The 18,439-nt window shown below is 34.8% G+C and overlaps 1 protein-coding gene across 2 annotated transcripts in view; it reads right to left on the minus strand.

The window, feature by feature from the left end:
* Positions 1-18,439, minus strand: part of LOC149084890 (carbonic anhydrase-related protein 10-like) — a 353,124-nt gene that overhangs the window by 51,486 nt on the left and 283,199 nt on the right. The window contains exons 8-9 of one of the 2 annotated variants that reach the window (XM_089232625.1): positions 15,579-15,710; positions 886-928 (exon numbers count right to left, since the gene is read on the minus strand). In XM_089232625.1, coding sequence (XP_089088751.1) covers positions 886-928; positions 15,579-15,710 — 175 coding nt within the window. The remainder of the gene's footprint in view (positions 1-885; positions 929-15,578; positions 15,711-18,439) is intronic. The other variant, XM_089232624.1, reaches the window with a different exon arrangement.

An 18,439-nucleotide genomic window follows, 5' to 3' on the forward strand; every position in this document is an offset into this window, starting at 1 on the left:
AATGATTGCTAGATACTCAGCATCAATTTCGAGTAGTTGAAATTCAATTAATTTCTTGAAGACAAATAGTTTTGGGAATAACATTTAACGTAGTGCCACGTCGAATGATGCCAAGAAATACCGCACCATGTTAATGCAAACAGAACCGCAAACTGTTGTGAAGCGGAAAGTCATTTTATGTTTTGTCAAGGTAAAGGTTTTTTTCACGTGCACAGAGATTTTTTCATATTTTGAAATCTAATCGATGGGATAAGCTAATTTATTTTCAGTATGTTATATATACGACCGTACTTCAATTTCCATGCAATTACGTAATTTAAGAACTAACTGAAATAGTTAATTGGATGAGATTACTAAAATTAAGCCAGAATGTGGGAACTTTTTTCACGCAATGTTATCTTGAAATATTAAAATTTACCTTTACTACTATCACATAAGCAATTTTGTCCAAGCGCACTAGTGATTAGATATCTGGTAAATATGAATGAATATTGATTTTTGGAACGTGAAAACAAGGATTGATAATTCAGTTACATGAAAAACAAACGCACTAATAAATTGCGTTTATTTTTGTGATAAAACCTGTATGTTTGTATGTGATTTATGAAATAGAATTGCTGAAATACGATACGTTCTTAGAAGCCCATATTTGAAATTTCGGATTTATACACTTACCTGCTTAAAGAATCAATTTAAAATTCTCTGTAAATGACTGCTCAAAATGACATAAAAAAGTACGTACTTGATAATAGGAAAACATCGAAAGTTCTAAAGTTGCTGTGAAAATTACCCATATTTATTAAGCTTCGATGATTTTTTTGATTATCACCTGAAAATTGTGTGTGATGTCTAAAAGAAGTTTTAAAACTTATATTAGGATCTTACCTTTGTAATACATCTGCCTGCGCATTGTAGGACAATCACTGCCCTAAAAGAAACAGAAACGATATCCATTAATACATTGGATGCAAAATGTCACGCTATAAAAGTAAATGAACATTAAGTTTTTTAACTCTTTCTTTTTTGGAAAACTTGATTGAATATTGAAATAAAATTTTCATTCAGATATTAATGAAGCTAAATAAAAAGGGTATTTTTAAATTTATTTCTCTACGTGAGGAAACAAACCACGTTTACATCATTGAAAGTGAAACAAAGGTTTTGAGTTTTTTTATGAGATCAAACCTCGAAAATTTATTATTTTTACCTCGAAAATCTTCAAATTAACGAACTCTGTTATGTAAATTTGCTTTCAGGTAATAATTAATAGACATTTTTAAGGTATGCTTACCCATTTTTATGCATGCTATATGAAGTGGAGTCTATACACGATTATATTCTTTGTATTTGTACATGCAATACTGTATATGACAATATACGAATCTCTTTCGATCCGTTCATTGATCTCAGTACCACAAACCACGTGCCTACCTTTCTCTCATTCATACATAAATCATAGATGTGCATTTACATAGATCGTATGTAGCGAAATCAGCATAAGATATTCTTTGTAAAGAATGAAATATTTAAGTAATCGGTAATGCAAGGAATGGCTGTATCAGCATTTGCAATAAAAACAATGGACTCGGGGGAAATTCCCCTCTATTGATTTATATCTGATATTCTATACATTAGAATGATATAAAAATCCATGTTAACTTTTTGAGTTTTAGAAGGAAAATTAATTTTTTCCTTGGTTTATGCAACTAAACCACTCTTCTGACGAGAAAGAGGTAACTCGTCTTTGTGTAGGTGGATAAAATGCATACTAGGACATAATTGGAAAAATGCATACTAGATGCATATTTGAACATAATTTATTTCTAAAAATTCGCCGGAAAAGTGTTCAATAGTTAAAAATGAGGATTAAAAAATCAATAACTAAAAAAAATTAATACTTGAGAAGTTTTTCCATATCATTTCTCATCTCGTGATAAATTGAAGAATAATGATAAAAAGGAAATAGGAATGGTTTCTTCTCACTGATTGAGCTCATATTTTTAGCTACAGAAAATGGCTGATAACATGCTTACCTACAGTGATTGAGAGTGTTTCTATAAAAAATTTAAAGTACTGTGTTCATCACTATAATGAATAACGAATCTGGCAATATCAGTCGAAATATTACTGAAATTGAGTGTAATGACAAAAGTTTCTGAATCCGTCTGTAACTAGATTTACTTACCTTCATTACCACAGTTCAAAATTATTTATACATTGAAAGCAAAATGATAAATTTATAAATTCAACTGTACCTGCTTCATTCATAATAGTTCCAAAGCAAAGAAAAAAGTGAAAAGCTTACCTGATACAAATTTGTAAAACATCTAATGTCGTTTGACTACCTTATCTTAAGATCTGGAACCTTTAAACTCAATAATTATCATTTCCTTTATCGAATATAAAATAAGTTAGGTATCTTAATACATATTAATTTGGGAAGAAAAATCAATGATTCCGTCAGATGAGGATTCAAATGAGTTACAATTACATTTCATATAGATCCATGAACACAAGAGATTCAAATTTCATAGAATTATAAACTAGCACAATGAAAAATGGTGAAGAAATACAGAAATAGCAAACTCTGAAAGCGAATTTTTTATTGAAAAATTCGCTTTTATGAACATTTTATTAACACATTATTAATTTATTTTATTTATTAGTTTTTTATTAACATTATTAATTTGATATTATTTTTTAACATTATTCTCCATGGGATTAAACCATAACTAATGCTTATTGACGTTATAACCTAGGCGCCGTGATAACAGAGTTTGACTGTAGTAGAAATGAAGGGCAAAACAAACCAAATAAATAATAATATTGCAAAAAAAATTAAAAAAAAAAAGATAAACACATTTCTTGGCCTATCCGCTACTTGGACTGCATGCGCAGCCAGCCGGCAAAGAAACATCGGAGAAAAAATTGTTCAATACACATATCTGCATATCCACTGCAGTTTGAAGAACGACATAATTTTCATGTACCCTATTTCCATGCAAGTTATACGTTAAGAAAAGATCGGAGTGTTTAGCCTGCCATGAAAGCCACTTTTTAACTGTTTATTTGGCCACGTTGCTCTCAAAAGAAACACACGAGTGTGTTATATTTTTCAAGTAAAGGCATTGTATATTTTGATCTCGTTTCAGCATTAATGCTTTTAAGCAACACCTAAACATTCTGTTTTTACTTGTGAGCTGTTTATGAAGTTTCTATAATTACCAGCATAATGGCTCAAAGGTACACCGGTCTCCTGTTTCTTGACAAACCAAGAAAAGAACGATATATAAATATTACTTGTGGACGTCTGACAACGATTGAATGTTGCACGTCAGTGCAACATTCAATATCTTTTTAAATATTCACTGTAATGTAATAGCACATTTAGGGTACCTCATTTCCTTAATATATGACCTCTTAAAATAATTATTACTACACCGTCAATCGACTTCTTTTACAAGAGGACACTAGCATCGATTGGTAAGGGAAAATTCTAGGTTATGGTGTCGCAGGGAATTTTTCTCTAATAGGATTGTTAATAAATGGAATAGCTTACCCCCGGAGGTAGTAAATTGTAACACAATTGACACGTTTAAAAAGAAATACGATAAACATGTTGGGGTAAATCGAGAAGCTATCCATACTTAAAATAAGACAACCATAAGTATTCATTATGAGCATTGTATAATATTTTATCATGTGTATATATTGTTTGTAATTTGTGTTAATTGCATTTTTAATTGGGTTGCTGTATTTTTGAAACATATGACAACCATATTTTTATGGGCATCTTTTTATCAGCCACCTCGTTGGGCATTTTGCCTGTTGTGGCGTTGTATTTGTATTTGTATTTGTATAGTATTTTATCATGTATATATATATTGTTTGTAATTGCATTTTTAATTGGGTTACTGTATTTTAGAAACATGTTAATTCCATATCTGTTATGGGCATCTTTTTCTCAGCCACCTCGCTGGACATTTTGCCTGTTGTGGCGTTGTATTTGTATTGTATTGTATATTGAAATAACGACATTTTCTCTACAAACACGTGAACAACAACCCCTAACCCTCCATGGGATTTCATTATTCTTGAACCAATATAACATATGCGGATTATACGTCGCTCTCTCTCTCTCTGCGGACTATATAATATTTTTTCTCACAGTTGCGAAATTTGCATCTGCGGATTATACGAAGGAAATTAAAGAAATCGCACTGTTTTACGTATATTACAAGCAGATATTTGTTAGAAAATGTTTGCTAAGTGCTTCGAATCAATTCTAAATAGTTGAAATGCTATTAATTGATTGATATTTGAATGTTATGATTTTCATTGTGAGTTTCTAGATATTTTTCGAAACAAAAACTAACGTAAAGGCGCTATCAGTGGAATTCCAAATAATATTTGTAAAAGTATAAGCACTTAAGAAATACGATATTTAAAAAAATGCCCATATTTGTTTGAAATTCGCTTCCATGAAATGACACGTATAATGCGTGGAGTGACATTATTCTGCAACGATTTCGGGTACTCAATACACAAAAGATAATAAACAAAAAAAAAAAAACTCTTAAAAATATTATTAAAATAATCTTATCTCGCAGAAACGTTTTTTCTTCCCAAAAAAGGGTAAGAGTGATTGAGATTAAAAAAAAACCTAAAAGACTATTCCGTGATGTTTTGTTTCTTTCAAAGTGCCTGTATCTTACAAGAAAAAAACTCATTAAGGGCATCATCTAGTTTTTTTTTTTTAAAGTTTTCTTGTGATTTCGGAGCAGTTTCTTAGCCAATCTCAGTTCACCAATTCAGCGTCAGTGAACCAAGAAGCCACGAGACCCTTCCCTTTTTTGGGGTCCACTCTCTCTCTCTCTATGTATATTTTTTTCATGGCTTTTTGTGCTTTGGCAAAATGCTCAGTTTTATGTAATTGAATGCTTCATTTTCTAAAGGTAGTATTCTTTTTGTCTTATTTTACGCTCAGTTCTCTTTTTTTTTATTCTCTCCTTCACCTTTGTATTGAACTTTGGGACAAACCACCTGGGATATTCCCCCAGTAACCTCGCCGCTAATAAGGTTTTTCCAAGATCAAGTGGGGTAGAGGTGGAATTCTTGAAGGAAACTAGCTCTTCAATGTGGGATTGGGATGTGGTTCTTGGGGAGGAGGCGGAGGATATTATTGCGCAAGAAAGGCTAGAGAAGACCCAACCGAGACAAATTAAGATTTCGCCTCACGACGCTGAAGCCCAAGCGTTCAAGCGTATCATGATTTGTTCTGTAAAAGCAACTTGAAATGAAGTTTAAGCAAATAGATGCCCCGGAATGATGTTCACCGTTTAACAAACTTAATTTCCTGATTTTATTAGCGGTAGCTGGCTCTCTTTCTCTAAAAAGGAGAGGTTGCTATAGCAAAAACGGTTGGGAATACAAGACACGTTTCATTCTGTAAGAGTCCAACGTTGTGCAAAAACCCACCAAGCTCTTAAACAATTCATGTATGGAAGCACACGCTCATTAGCTCACATATACCTCTTTATAACTATTAGCAACAGCCATGTGGAAAATATCTAAAAAGATAAAATAACTCGAAAACTCATTTCGAAAATTATATGACCTGTTATTAGAAGTAGCTCGATATAATATTTTATTTTCCTTTGTTTTCATAATGCTTATTATGAAATCATTTTCTTTATACATCACCGACAGTAAAAAAGTGCATATGAAGTAGCGGTTATTTTGGGTATTTTTGGCTTGACGAAAATAAAACGATTATGTTAAATTATTATCTTTTTTTTTCATGTAAAAGAGTCATTCATCAATGTCTGTTTCATTCGAAATTGCATTTTAGAAAAACTAAATAAAATAGAAATGATTCATGAGGAATTATATATTATATAAAAAAATTTACCGATGAAAGGCATATAAATCCATAATGAAAACAATTTCGTTGGTCCATATACATTGTGTATTAAAAAAACTTTTTTGAAAGTTATTAGAAATGTACAAGGTGATTATAATCAAAGTTGACGTTTGAGTTGTCTACGGCCCTAATTTTCTGGCATTTTATTATGGTTATTTGTTTCTTTCAGGAAAATTTATGATTTTTAGAATCTCATTTTCTGCGGCTTTTCGGGGGCTCGGAACACGAAAATTCTCAAAAATACACATTTTATAGTTCTTTGAAATTTTCCATGTAAAACTCTGTGAGAATTTTTTTTATACTTACAATAGAAGTATTTTTTAATATATTCAATATATATTAACATCTGGCAAGCATTATTTGCGATTAACTTTTCCATTAAAATGCTTTCCCCCCCAAAACTATGTTTTTTCTCAGATAAGGAACATTTCTCACACACTGCGTGCTCAAATATTTTCAAACTTCACATGTGTCCTGGCACTTGAGTGTCACATGCTTGAGCGAGAGGATTTCTCATTAAAATGATTTAGACAAATTTTATGGTATAAAATATGGGTAAAGTTTGGTGATTTTTAAAAAATCGGCATGTCGTTGCAGTTAAAATTAAAAAACCCAACAATTAAAATCCAAAAAGCTTTGGTTAAATTATGTAAAAATATCAAAAAATTAAGAAAAAACAATCGAGGTCTGAAGAGAACAGAACATGTTTGAATGTTCCTTTAAACCAAGTGTTTTTTCCCATGAAGGGGGGGGGGGGGAGCGTATGAAGCCAAAATCGCGCACTGGCTATATGAAGACGTTTTCCTAAAGTTCCATAATTTTCTGATGGGTAATAAGTTTGTAGACAGCTCAGAAGAAGCCACCTTTAATTATGAACACCCGGTACATGTACCGAAAAATACGTTGTCGTCCTGCTATTTTGTTATGATATTTTTTTTTTTTTTGGGGTAAATATATAATTGTTGAAATCTGATTTTTTCTGGCTTTCAAACAGGAGGCTCTAAAATGTACTTCAATATCATCTCTGATTCTGAAGCCACATTTGTTTCAGTTTCGATTGTTGAGACACTTCCATAAAATGAATTGTTTGTTGTCGAAAGAAGAGGGTTCTTTGTTTTTGGAGAGAGAGAAAGAGAGAGATTGCTCCTATCTAAACTAACGGCAACACATTAGTAAATTTTGGGCTGATAGCTCCATCGTTGGTTAATGAAACGCTGTGGGATTTGGTTTCACGCAGCTCTGCATAAATGTTGTGGCCGCGATAAGCTATTGTGGTCAAGCGTAGCGCCATAAATCGCTTAACACGCCAGTCTGTCAGTAACATGCTTTTACGACGGTTATTTCTACGTATTGTTTGGGTGCAGCGCTCGCACAGAAAGCTGCAGCATTAAACTCAACGGACCCGCAGATTTCCGTATCATCATAAAGCTGCTGCTTACTCATTACCGTTTTATGGCACGAGGAATACGCTTATCATCGACTGTACCATTTACAACATTACTCTGTATTATTATATGCTTCTATAACATACCGGTATGTAAGTAGTATATTTAACAGCCTTAATAGCACCAATGAAGGTATTTATATACATGTAACATACGATGATATTCGCAAAATATGGAGGGCATAAAACATGATACGTCTCTTTCTGCCACTCGAGATCTGTTGATGATAAAATTTTGTACCAGCAACGTTTGTAACACCGAATAAATTTTTCAAGTGATGAGAAGGCATTTCACACATTCTATATATGGTGTGATTGTTGATATACTGTACAATTATTTCGATATAGGATTGATGCTCGTATTTCAGTCTTTGGCTTGTGATGGTATATTGTATCGTAATGTATTCCATTGCCCGGCTTATCGTAGTCCGACAATGAACTGCCGATTTATGTATGTTATATCTTCCGTATTCGTTAACTCTTCAACCGGTATGGCACCAAACTCCATGTGAAATGTCATATATTTTTATTTTTTATGAAGTAGGCTTTCTTCTGATTTTAAGGCTCGTAGGGCTCGCTGCAGTGTTGAATATGTCGGAATGTGCATGCGCGTGATAATCAAAAATAGGTTGCTGCTGTCAATTGGCGTCAACTGTAGACTATCCGGACGTCAAAATTTTATATACAGGGTGGGCAAAAAGTCCGTAGAAACTTTAAAAATTCGTAAAAACCGGAAAAAGAACCTAAATAAAAAACGGTTTGCAGGGCTAGGTCACGGGAATTTTTTTAATACAGGGAAAAAATAACTAAAAAAATCCGATAGGTCGCGCAAATGTACACAAGTCAAAGAAAAGATACGCAAACAACAAACAGAATGCCTCCAAATCGTTTATTACAGCAGTATGTGTTCCACATGACCCCCCCCCCCCCCCCCCACAGGGGATAGATAAGACATTGCAGGCGAGTCACAAATCCAGCAACGGCAGAGTGCAGCAGGTCCACATACACGGTTTACAACAGTAAAGTGGTTGTGGATTAGGTGCGCAAGTTGTTATAATCGTCTCATTTGCATATTTCCACCGTAGTCGCTCGTACCAGCGCCACCCATCGGCTGTTTTTGAGTTATTTCCGAGTTTTCCGAGTTTTGAGTTTTCTGTCTTAAACAAATTCCCGTGACCTAGCGATGTTATCCCTGCAAACCATTTTTTGTTTCGGTTATTTTTCCGGTTTTTATTCATTTTTAAAGTTTCCATGGATTTTTTGCCCACCCTGTATTTTAACATCTGACATTATTTACGTACTTTCTGCCGATGGTACATAAAGTAAGGTCATATTCTTTTCATTTTATATTTTGAATTTGCTGGTAAATGCCTCAATTAACGACAACTCTTTCTACGTTGCAGAGAATGCGTGACTGTGATTTTGCTAATTTGTTAAAATGTTTTGTTTTCATTTCTTTTTTTTAAACTTGAACTTTGCTGTCCGAATTTTTTTCATACTATCGTTTCGAATCAAAGAAGTTAGTTATATATACTTCGAAAGTAATATCACTTCAATACATTTATTTTATGTGCAATCTTTCAGGGTCTGTACGTCCTCTTTAAAGCCCTGTATAAGCAGTACAATTCGAAATAGAGATTTTGAAATAGATTTTTTTAAATGATTTTTTTCCGGCTTACGATACGTGAAAAAATTATCAGCTCAAAACGAAAAATTAAAAATAAACCATGCATATAAGAGTTGAATGATTATTTATATTCACCGAGGAAAATATTTCTGAAAAAAATGCTTCGATTCTAAATTCATTTTCCTTCAACAATTTCGATTATCGATTCCTCGAACTGGAAATATAGAAGACGGTTGGAGTCACAACGACATAATGGGCTATAGAAAGCCTCTTCATCTCTATAGCAGACATCCAAACCGAGTGTATATATGTATTAAAAAAAACCAAACTATAAACTCTTCCACTGGCAAATAAATCCACCCGTTGCTTCTCATACACATATCCTCAATAGTATAGTGCATAAAAACATCTTTTGTCTTAAATTTTCCACATGGATTCTAAAGCACTCGGATTATTTTCGATGACATTACTATCCTCCATCAGATAAAGCCGATAAAGCCATAACTGAGAGTCTCCATGAATTTTTCCTCGCTGATTTTATTTATTTTTTTTTTTTTTTGCAATTTTTTTTCTTTTCACTTTGTTCGGAGTTTTGTAAGGCAATTACTTTCCCGATAGTTTCGTAGCGGATCTCGCAACAGTTTAGAATTGGAAAACAGGCTTCACCCTCACTTTCGTCTTCCATCTTCTCTATTTTTTAAGCAGCTTACGTTGTAAGATAAAAAATAAAATAAAATAGGAGGAGGGGGGGGGGAGAGAAAAGAACAATATAACAATTCTAGATACGCCATTTCAGAAAAATCCATTCCAGTTTTCACACAAAACTGCTGCGTAAGGGGTTACTTTGCGCACAAATAAATAGCGCAAAAATACTTAGGCAATTTCGCATAGTTTAATAATTCCGTGGGAGAAATCTATGGATTCCACTTCTGTTGAATAGGCATTACTTAGAAGCGAATGGAGATAAAGTTGGTTCGTCTCTTTGCTTTTGCTCTGCTTGAAAAGTCCCTGTGAGGAGAAAGCAGTGGCCCAATATGCTGAAGTAGCATTTTTTTTTCTGGTCCTATAGATTTCTTGATATGGAAATTTCTCAACATTTTCGTCGTGTCTTGTTGGATCTTGCATCGGAATGTTCGCTTTTGCTACGGGAAAACACGGATGAAATACATAAATGTGGAAGACATCTTTAAGCTGCTTTCCCTGTGGAGTTGCATTTGAAAGTTTTATTTCCTGGTCAATGAAAACATATAACCATAGTCGAAATGTTTCTAAGCTCCAAGTGCGTAGCATTGGATTTCGAAGAAGAACTCTCATTATTTGGAATCTTCGAAGGGATTTTTGTATACATATATATACACACAGAAATATAGAGAAGACAAGTTATTTCTTATAACTATTCGGAAACATGTTCTCACAGTGACTCGGAGGAGATTTATGTATTCTCGGGTGAATAAACATATCTTTATTTCAAATAGTTAGAGAGATGTTTATGCACTGGGCGACCGAAATTAAACAGAATGTGTATGGACCTCTCTGATGTGAAACTATTGGGTGAATTGTAAGCAAATTCAGTGCATATACTTTGCGTAGAAACCATTTGCTTTAATGTTCATTGCTCGGAACACAGTGAATTCTGCGAGTACATTGGAGGAATAAGTATATGAAGCGATGAAACTAATTTCTGAATGACGTTGTAAACATGTTTAACTGAATAATTTGGTCTGAAACAAATCTTCACCAAAAAAAAAATTCTGCTGCATGGTTCAAAGGTATGGTGAGGTATATTTGGTATTTGGTTCGTCGGAGAAAACATGCCCTGAAAACCTCAGATATGTTATGTAAATAGTTGATGGCTCCAAGTAAGCATTATTAGTTTCATTCACATTTGTTATTTTAGTATAGTTATTTCTCATTTACTTATCTTCAGTTCAGTAAATGCATAATATTATATCATTTGCGTAACATCCAAAATAATGTTAGGTAGTTTCAGTTTTGCGGCGCTGCATTCCGTATGCAAATTGATGCGATCGTTTCCAGTGTGTGTAATCCACAGCCACACACATCGATATTCAGTATATAACCCTTTCAGACCCCAGCATGAATTTTTTTTTGAATTTTCAAAATGTTTTTGCATTTCTGATACTTAATAAATGCATTGAAAACATAACTGTCAGAAAACTTTATTTTTTCTTTTTTTTTTCGAATTTTCAATTTTTATTGTGAATTTTTATTGTTATTCACTTCGTTCAGTTTTGCTCAGCTAAAATGATGCAAGGTATATTCATCTTCGCATACAATGTTTTACAGAATTTTATCGATGAGTTTTATCCAATAAATCACACTTTTCCCGAAGGTACTTTCCCCTGGAAGCCATCTTAAAACTCCCATAAAGTTCAACTTTGAGTGCTGCTCTCTGATGGAAGCCCCCAAAGTTCATATTCAACATATTTTCTAACTCAAAATTTGCAGAATCCTGTAGGTCAAAGCTTAACTCCCTGAGGTGAAAAGAAAACATTCTACAGTGAGAAAAAGTAGCCCACACATTTGTGGCACTAGGGTGTGAAAGGGACAAGGAAGCCGAATACTTTACTTAAACGTTTCGATACGTTTGCAGTACATTCTTACTGTATCATTATGTTTTGTAAACTAATAATTTCTGTTTATTTTTTAATAAATCATGTTAAGTTGAAATTTATCTGATTTCGACGTTCTTGGATATGTTTCCCTTCAAATCGAACACAAGCGGTTAGGCTGAAACCTTAAACCAGCATAAAGCTTTCATGCAAATTACCTGCACAGTATCATTATCCCCCTAACGGCCGAAATGTAAACTACAGTGGAACCTCGAAATAACAATACTTCGCGGACCAAGAAAAATATCGTTGTAGAGGGATTAGCGTTATGTGTTGAGAGGCAAAACTATCATTACATGTCATCAAATTTATGCTATTGTTGTTAACTTTTTTAAATCGGCATTGTTAGCACCACTAGAAAATGTGCATAAAGCATTATGTATTAATTCGCTGAAAAAAGTTGTAATTGATTAGTTGGTTAATAAAATTCAGTTAAGTTGCCTCAGTGAAATTGTTTACTGCGCTGCACTTCCGTGTCATACACAGATGGTAGCGATATCAATTAGGTCTTGGTGCTTTCGGTGATCTGTTTTGGGCAAAATACCGATATAATAAGTCGCATTCAGAAGAACGAAAAGAAGTGAGGAAGTTAAAATCAAATTTAAAGCGATTTTGAGCAAATTATTAAAAAATATCGTTGTAGCGCGGTGTAAAAAAATCTCAAAAAATATCTTTATAGAGGGATTTATCGTAGTGAAGGATATTGTTGTATCGAGAGGAGTTTAAAATCAGACTACAGACAATCCCAAACAAGATTTAAAAAATATCGTTGTAGAGAGATTTATCATTACATCGAGTGTTGTTGTAGCGAGGTTTCACTGTGTATTTCTTTTTCCTTCAGAAATCTCATCCGCATACTATAGTATAGATATAAAATTACGTTAACCCATCCAGTAGTTTTACATCTGAGAATTTTAAACCCTTTCTGTTTATAATTCCGATCTCTCTCTCTCTCACTTTGTATTCTTTTGTATAAATTTTATGCAATGTGAAAAATGAGTAAAGATGTTATCTTCGCGAAATATCAACGTAACGCTGTGTATAAACAAGAACGCTACGGCAACAGCAGCTTTGATATGAAATATAATTACATCTAAGCCAAGACTTTGAGATAATATTCTGTAATGGGTTGACGGTGTACGCAAATGTCGAGTTACGCAGAATTCACTTTAGATCGTGTCGGAAAAGACGGTAAATTGAATAAGTGATACTTTACGCGATAGATCTGGAACAATGAACGGGGACGCAAAACAGCTAGAGCAACCAACAGCAGCAGCAGCACGAGTCTGCCGAACTGTCGGAATTAATTTACCTTATCACTGCCGGATTTAATGACAGTCACGCTGTCACCACGTCAAACATCTGTATAGGGACTTCCAAAATATTGATCCGTTTAGATTAGATCGAACAGCAGATAGTATGTCACGCGAGGAATACCTTCATGCCTCAGCAATGTATTTCAAGAAATTAGAGAGTTTCATGATTTTCTTCCGTAAGAATTTTCTTTTCCTGGTGAATGGATTTTCAGTGAAGTATTATCTCTTTGGAATGGATTTCAAAAGGGTAGGTTCGCTTTTGTCTTATCGGTAAAGTACATTTTGCCTCGTCAGTACATTAGTCGATTTTCTATTTTTCGGAACACTGATTAGAGGTTTCCGATAAATTGAAAATATTAAATATGTTATTTTTGGTTCGATGAAGAAAAAGAAGAGAAATATATAAAGAAACTAATATTTCCAATCAAAAATTGAAGTAGCGAGTTTGAATTGAAATTTCAACATTGTCTGATCTTCGTTCCTGAAGCAGACACGAAGATGAGGAAGTTTAAATTTTCCCATCGAAAATTCATCTTTATTTGACATCAATGCACAACGAACCTATCTTTTTCATTTCAGTCTGGCTGCTTTTATGATTAGATTTAATACTTAGATTGGGTATTTTCTTGTCATTCGGTAATGTTTTCCCGGTACAAATATTTTTCTTCTAATTTCAAGTAAGGATTACGGTAAGGGTTTTGAGGAAATTTACAGACAAATCGCTTCTCAATCTAAGAACATTTATGCTTCGAAACCCATTAAATCAAGAAAAAATTCTCAATCCTACACTAGTAGCGTCATTGCTTACCACCTTACGTGTACCTCCTGAAGCGTGGGCGTCAGAGGCTGAAAAAGAGAGAACTGTTTCAACTCGTGACCTCACTCCCTTCTGTATATATCTGTCGCTCACGGTTGTCTATAATTTTCTATCTCTAAATAACGTGAAGCCGAAATTTTTCCAGCTTCAGAGATGGAACTCAGGCATGAAGTGAATCTCCATTGTTCGATTGAAACCGGTCTATACGCCCCAAGAATCGTCTATACCTCCAGAGCAGTCTCATCCAGCGAATACACTCCGATCTGCCATGCTATCGTCCACAATTACAAGATCCAGAAAACAAGTACGTTTTCGTTTCCCACTCCCATGAAGTTGTTGACTGGTGGGGAAGTACTGTGGCGTCATCGCTCAACCACTTACGAGCACCTCCTGATGTGTGGACGTCAGAGGGGAAAAAGGACGAAAAATAACTTTTTCACCCGTGACTTAACTCCCTTCTGTATACCGTCGCACACACACGGTTGACTATAATTTTCTGTCTCTAAATAATGTGAAACCAAAATTACCATCCACAGTGACGATGCCTTCACATTCTTTACTCTTATTCAAGATTGGGAGAAATTAGCATGCCGTGATTTCTTGCTACGAGTGGCAAAGTAGCAATGTGTCATGAAAGGTGGAGCTATTTGCAAAAACTACAACAGACTCACTGTCTCTGGTTCAAATCCACTTCTGAAGATAATTCATTTCATTATTTTAATTCCTCACTTTGCTTTAGATTTTCGCCTTATTACAATATATACACAAAACTGGATATATGTAGGGATGCTGATTTTTTTGGAAAGAAAAGTTCACTCTGCCTCTACGAGAACTCGAACCCACGTCCTTTTTCCATATTCTATCTGCTTTCTTCCATGTTCCCTACATGGATACTAAAACATTAAAACAAAAGTGAAAGGAGACGGGGTGGGGATGGACAAATGTATTTTGAAAGAAAAGGATTCAAAACAGTTCTCTGAGGGATCAAGTCAGACACTTAATCAGCTAAACTAAATTGGACGAGAATTTTATAGCGCTAAAGCTTTAATACAATACACTTTAGTGCAATATAGTTATAGCAAAGAGCTTCGAAAAAGCTCCGCCTTCCGTGACATATTGCTGCTTTTGCCACCATTAAAGTACAATTATGCCATGCCAATTTCCGCTATGCTCGAATAGGAAGGAGTAAAGAGTGTAAATATGCGTACGAGCCGAGTGAGTTTTACCGTGTTCAATCAAATTGAACTCCAGGCTCCATTCTTGGAGATATCTTTCCGTCATTCTCCAAGTTTCAGCTTTGCATATCATAATTCTCGTGGAAACAAAAAAAAAATCGGCTTTCCTGGGAGCTACTCGCCGAGTCATTTGAAGAACTTGTGTGAATAGCCAATGAACATTATTTATGGTCAGACCTGGGGAGGTATCTATTCTCCTCAGAATATCTGATATATTGTTGTTCTTTACTAATGAAAACATTCTTGGCAGTAAATCGGCTCACCAATTTACAGACGGAAATCAGTCTTGTTGCAAAAATGCCAAAATTCTGCTGCACGAGAAATGCCATCTTTGTTGGGGGCGGATATCGTGAACAAAATATAGAACAACGATTGAGTTGGATTCAAAGTGCTTGCCATACTTCCAAGTAACAAAATTTTTCTAAATTCGAATAAATTTGCAAAATAGTAAAAATTATCAAGTTAATAAGTGTCAATACCTATGATGCATAAAACATTATTCTCCATCTCTCAACATTCGATGAAAAAGTAGTAAAAATCCCGAAGGAAAAAATCGTAAATAATGACAATAAACGAGACTCACTTTTGGCGTTCGGAAGTCAATGTTAGTTCGTATTGTTCTTTGGTTCAACAGCAACGTCGGTCTGAAGTTGTCAGCCAGAGGAGCTTTTGGGTTATTCAAATCACCCTGCATCAACTTTCTCAGTGCGTAAAGCTGAAAAAGTATTCAAAATGATCTGATAAGATGAAAACTCGGGGTAAAAATATTACCAAGTATTAAAAAAATCTACAAATGTGAACATGTCAACTGAAATATATAAAGATATTAACAAACGCGCACGAGGACATAAAATTTGTGAATGAAGATATAATAAAATCATTCATGTTTGTAAGAAATATATAAATCGGTGAATTGATAGTTTTTTTTTGATATTATAAATTTAATTCGCAATAATCGAAGTAGATGTCGAGTATAGCGGAGATTAATTTTGCTGTATTTCATCTGTAAGCTGCAGTAATCTCAGTGCCAAACACGATAACAGTAAAAAAATAATTTATTTTTTCAAAAAGCTTTGGTGAAATTCTGGAGGAGATAATCTATAATAATGGGTGATCAAAAAGTTAGTTACATTCGAAATATTTCCTATTTTGTGGATTAATAAACGTACCGAAACAAAATAAGCACAGACACACAAAAAATGTGGCGAGTTTGTTCAAATGGAAAAAATACATAATAATTCTAATATATTGCCCAACAGATGACGATCCATCTGTTGGTGAAAAAACGATGTTCATCATTACTGATGTTCCACAGATCCGAATCTTATTCTTTTGTATAAGGGTCTTTAACATTTCATTCACTGCGGGTCAAATTGCAACTTTCCGCGAAGCCCGCGGGTCACCAACGCATGTAAATTAGTGACATCTTAATAGAAACGGCTAATGGGGCCCCGAGTCAAACAGGGATAAAAATAATTGAAGCCTTCTATTTATTTTGAAATTATTATTTTTTATTAATTACCAAGTTTGATTAGTTCTAAAATAATTCTGAAAAAGTTTTTGATAACTGATTAAGTTAATTATATATATATACTTCTGAGATTAATTTTAATCTGAAATCACTTTAAATGATTCTTTAATAGTTTGTTTCTGTAATTCTGAAATTATTTTCCTTCTCAATATATCTTGAAATAATTTCTTTCAATAATTCTGCAATTATTCTTTTATTGATTGTAAAATAATTTCTATCACAAAAATTTCGAAACTATTTCTCCAATTGTTATTTTAAGTTATTTTTTTTTTACTAATTCTGAAATTATCTGTTTAAAAAACTCTCGTATTATTTCTTTCATTATATATTCTTGCGTTATACACTGAAGAGCCAAAAAAACTGGTTCACCTGCCTAATATCGTGTAGGGCCCCCGCGACCCTGCAGAAGTGCCGCAACACGACGTGGCATGGACTCGACTAATGTCTGAAGTAGTGCTGGAGGTAATTGACTCCATGAATCCTGCAGGGCTGTCCATAAATCCGTAGGAGTAAGAGGGGGTGGAGATCTCTTTTGAACAGCACGTTGCAAGGCATCCCAGATATGTTCAATAATGTTCATGAATGGGGATTTTGGTGCCCAGCGGAAGTGTCTAAAGTCAGAAGAGTGTTTCTGGAGCCACTTTGTAGCAATTCAGGACGTGTGGGGTGTCGCATTGTCCTGCTGAAATTGTCCAAGTCCATCGGAATGCCCAATGGACATGAATGGATGCAGGTGATCATACAGGATGCTTACGTACCTGTCAGAGTCGTATCTAGACGTATCAGGGGTCCCATATCACGCCAACTGCACACGCCCCATACCATCACAGAGCCTCCACAAAGCTTGAACAGTCCCCTGTTGACATGTAGGGTCCATGGATTCATGAGGTTGTCTCCATACCCGTACACGTCCATCAGCTCGAAGCAATTGGAACCGAGACTCCTCAGACCAGGCAACGTGTTTCCAGTCCTCAACAGTCCAATGTCGGGCCCAGGCGAGGCGTAAAGCTTTGTGTCGTGCAGTCATTAAGGGTACACGAGTGGGCCTTCGGCTCCGAAAGCCCATATCAATGATGTTTCGTTGAATGGTTCGCACGCTGACACTTGTTGATGGCCCAGCATTGAAATCTGAAGGAATTTGCGGAAGGGTTGCACGTCTGTCACGTTTAATGATTCTCGTCAGTCGTCGTTGGTCCCGTTCTTGCATGATCTTTTTCCGGCCGCAGCGATGTCGTAGATTTAATTTTTTACCGGATTCCCGATATTCCCGGTACACTCGTGAAATGGTCGTACGTGAAAATACAAATTTCATCGCTACCTCGGAGATGCTATGTCCCATCTCTCGTGCGCTGACTATAACACCACGTTCAAACTCACTTAAATCTCGATAACCTGCCATTGTGGCAGCAGTAACCGATCTAACAACTATGCCAGGCACTTGTTGTGTTATATAGGCGTTGCCGACCGCAGCGCCGTACTCTGATTGGTTCCATATCTCTTTATTTGCATACGCATGCCTGCATCAGTTTTTTTGGCTCTTCAGTTTACTTCATTATGTGTGTGTGTGTGTGTATATATATATTATTTCTAGTTATTGCAATTGCATTTTTACAATGTTGCATTTTTTGGCTCTTCAGTTTATATACAGGGTACCCTCTAAATGCAAGCACGGCCTCTATGTCATCAACCGTCCATCGTAGAGGTACGATTCCGATTTGAGAAATGCTCAACAGCCTTTCAAAAATTACCCTATACCAGTTTTGAGAGTGGAAATACAGTGTGTAACAAAAAAAAATCTAAAATTTTATACGATTCCCTGTTAACTTCCAATTAGAAAGTTGTTGCCCATCTCTTCCATGCTTGGATATGTTCAATATTCACAGAGATTTTCGATTTCGAAAAACGGAGGAAAT

This window comes from Pholcus phalangioides, unplaced genomic scaffold (assembly GCF_987345545.1).
Source record: "Pholcus phalangioides strain wild (caught in Gottingen) unplaced genomic scaffold, Ppha-v1.0 ptg000007l_1, whole genome shotgun sequence".
In the NCBI taxonomy this organism is placed as follows: Eukaryota; Metazoa; Arthropoda; class Arachnida; order Araneae; family Pholcidae; genus Pholcus; species Pholcus phalangioides.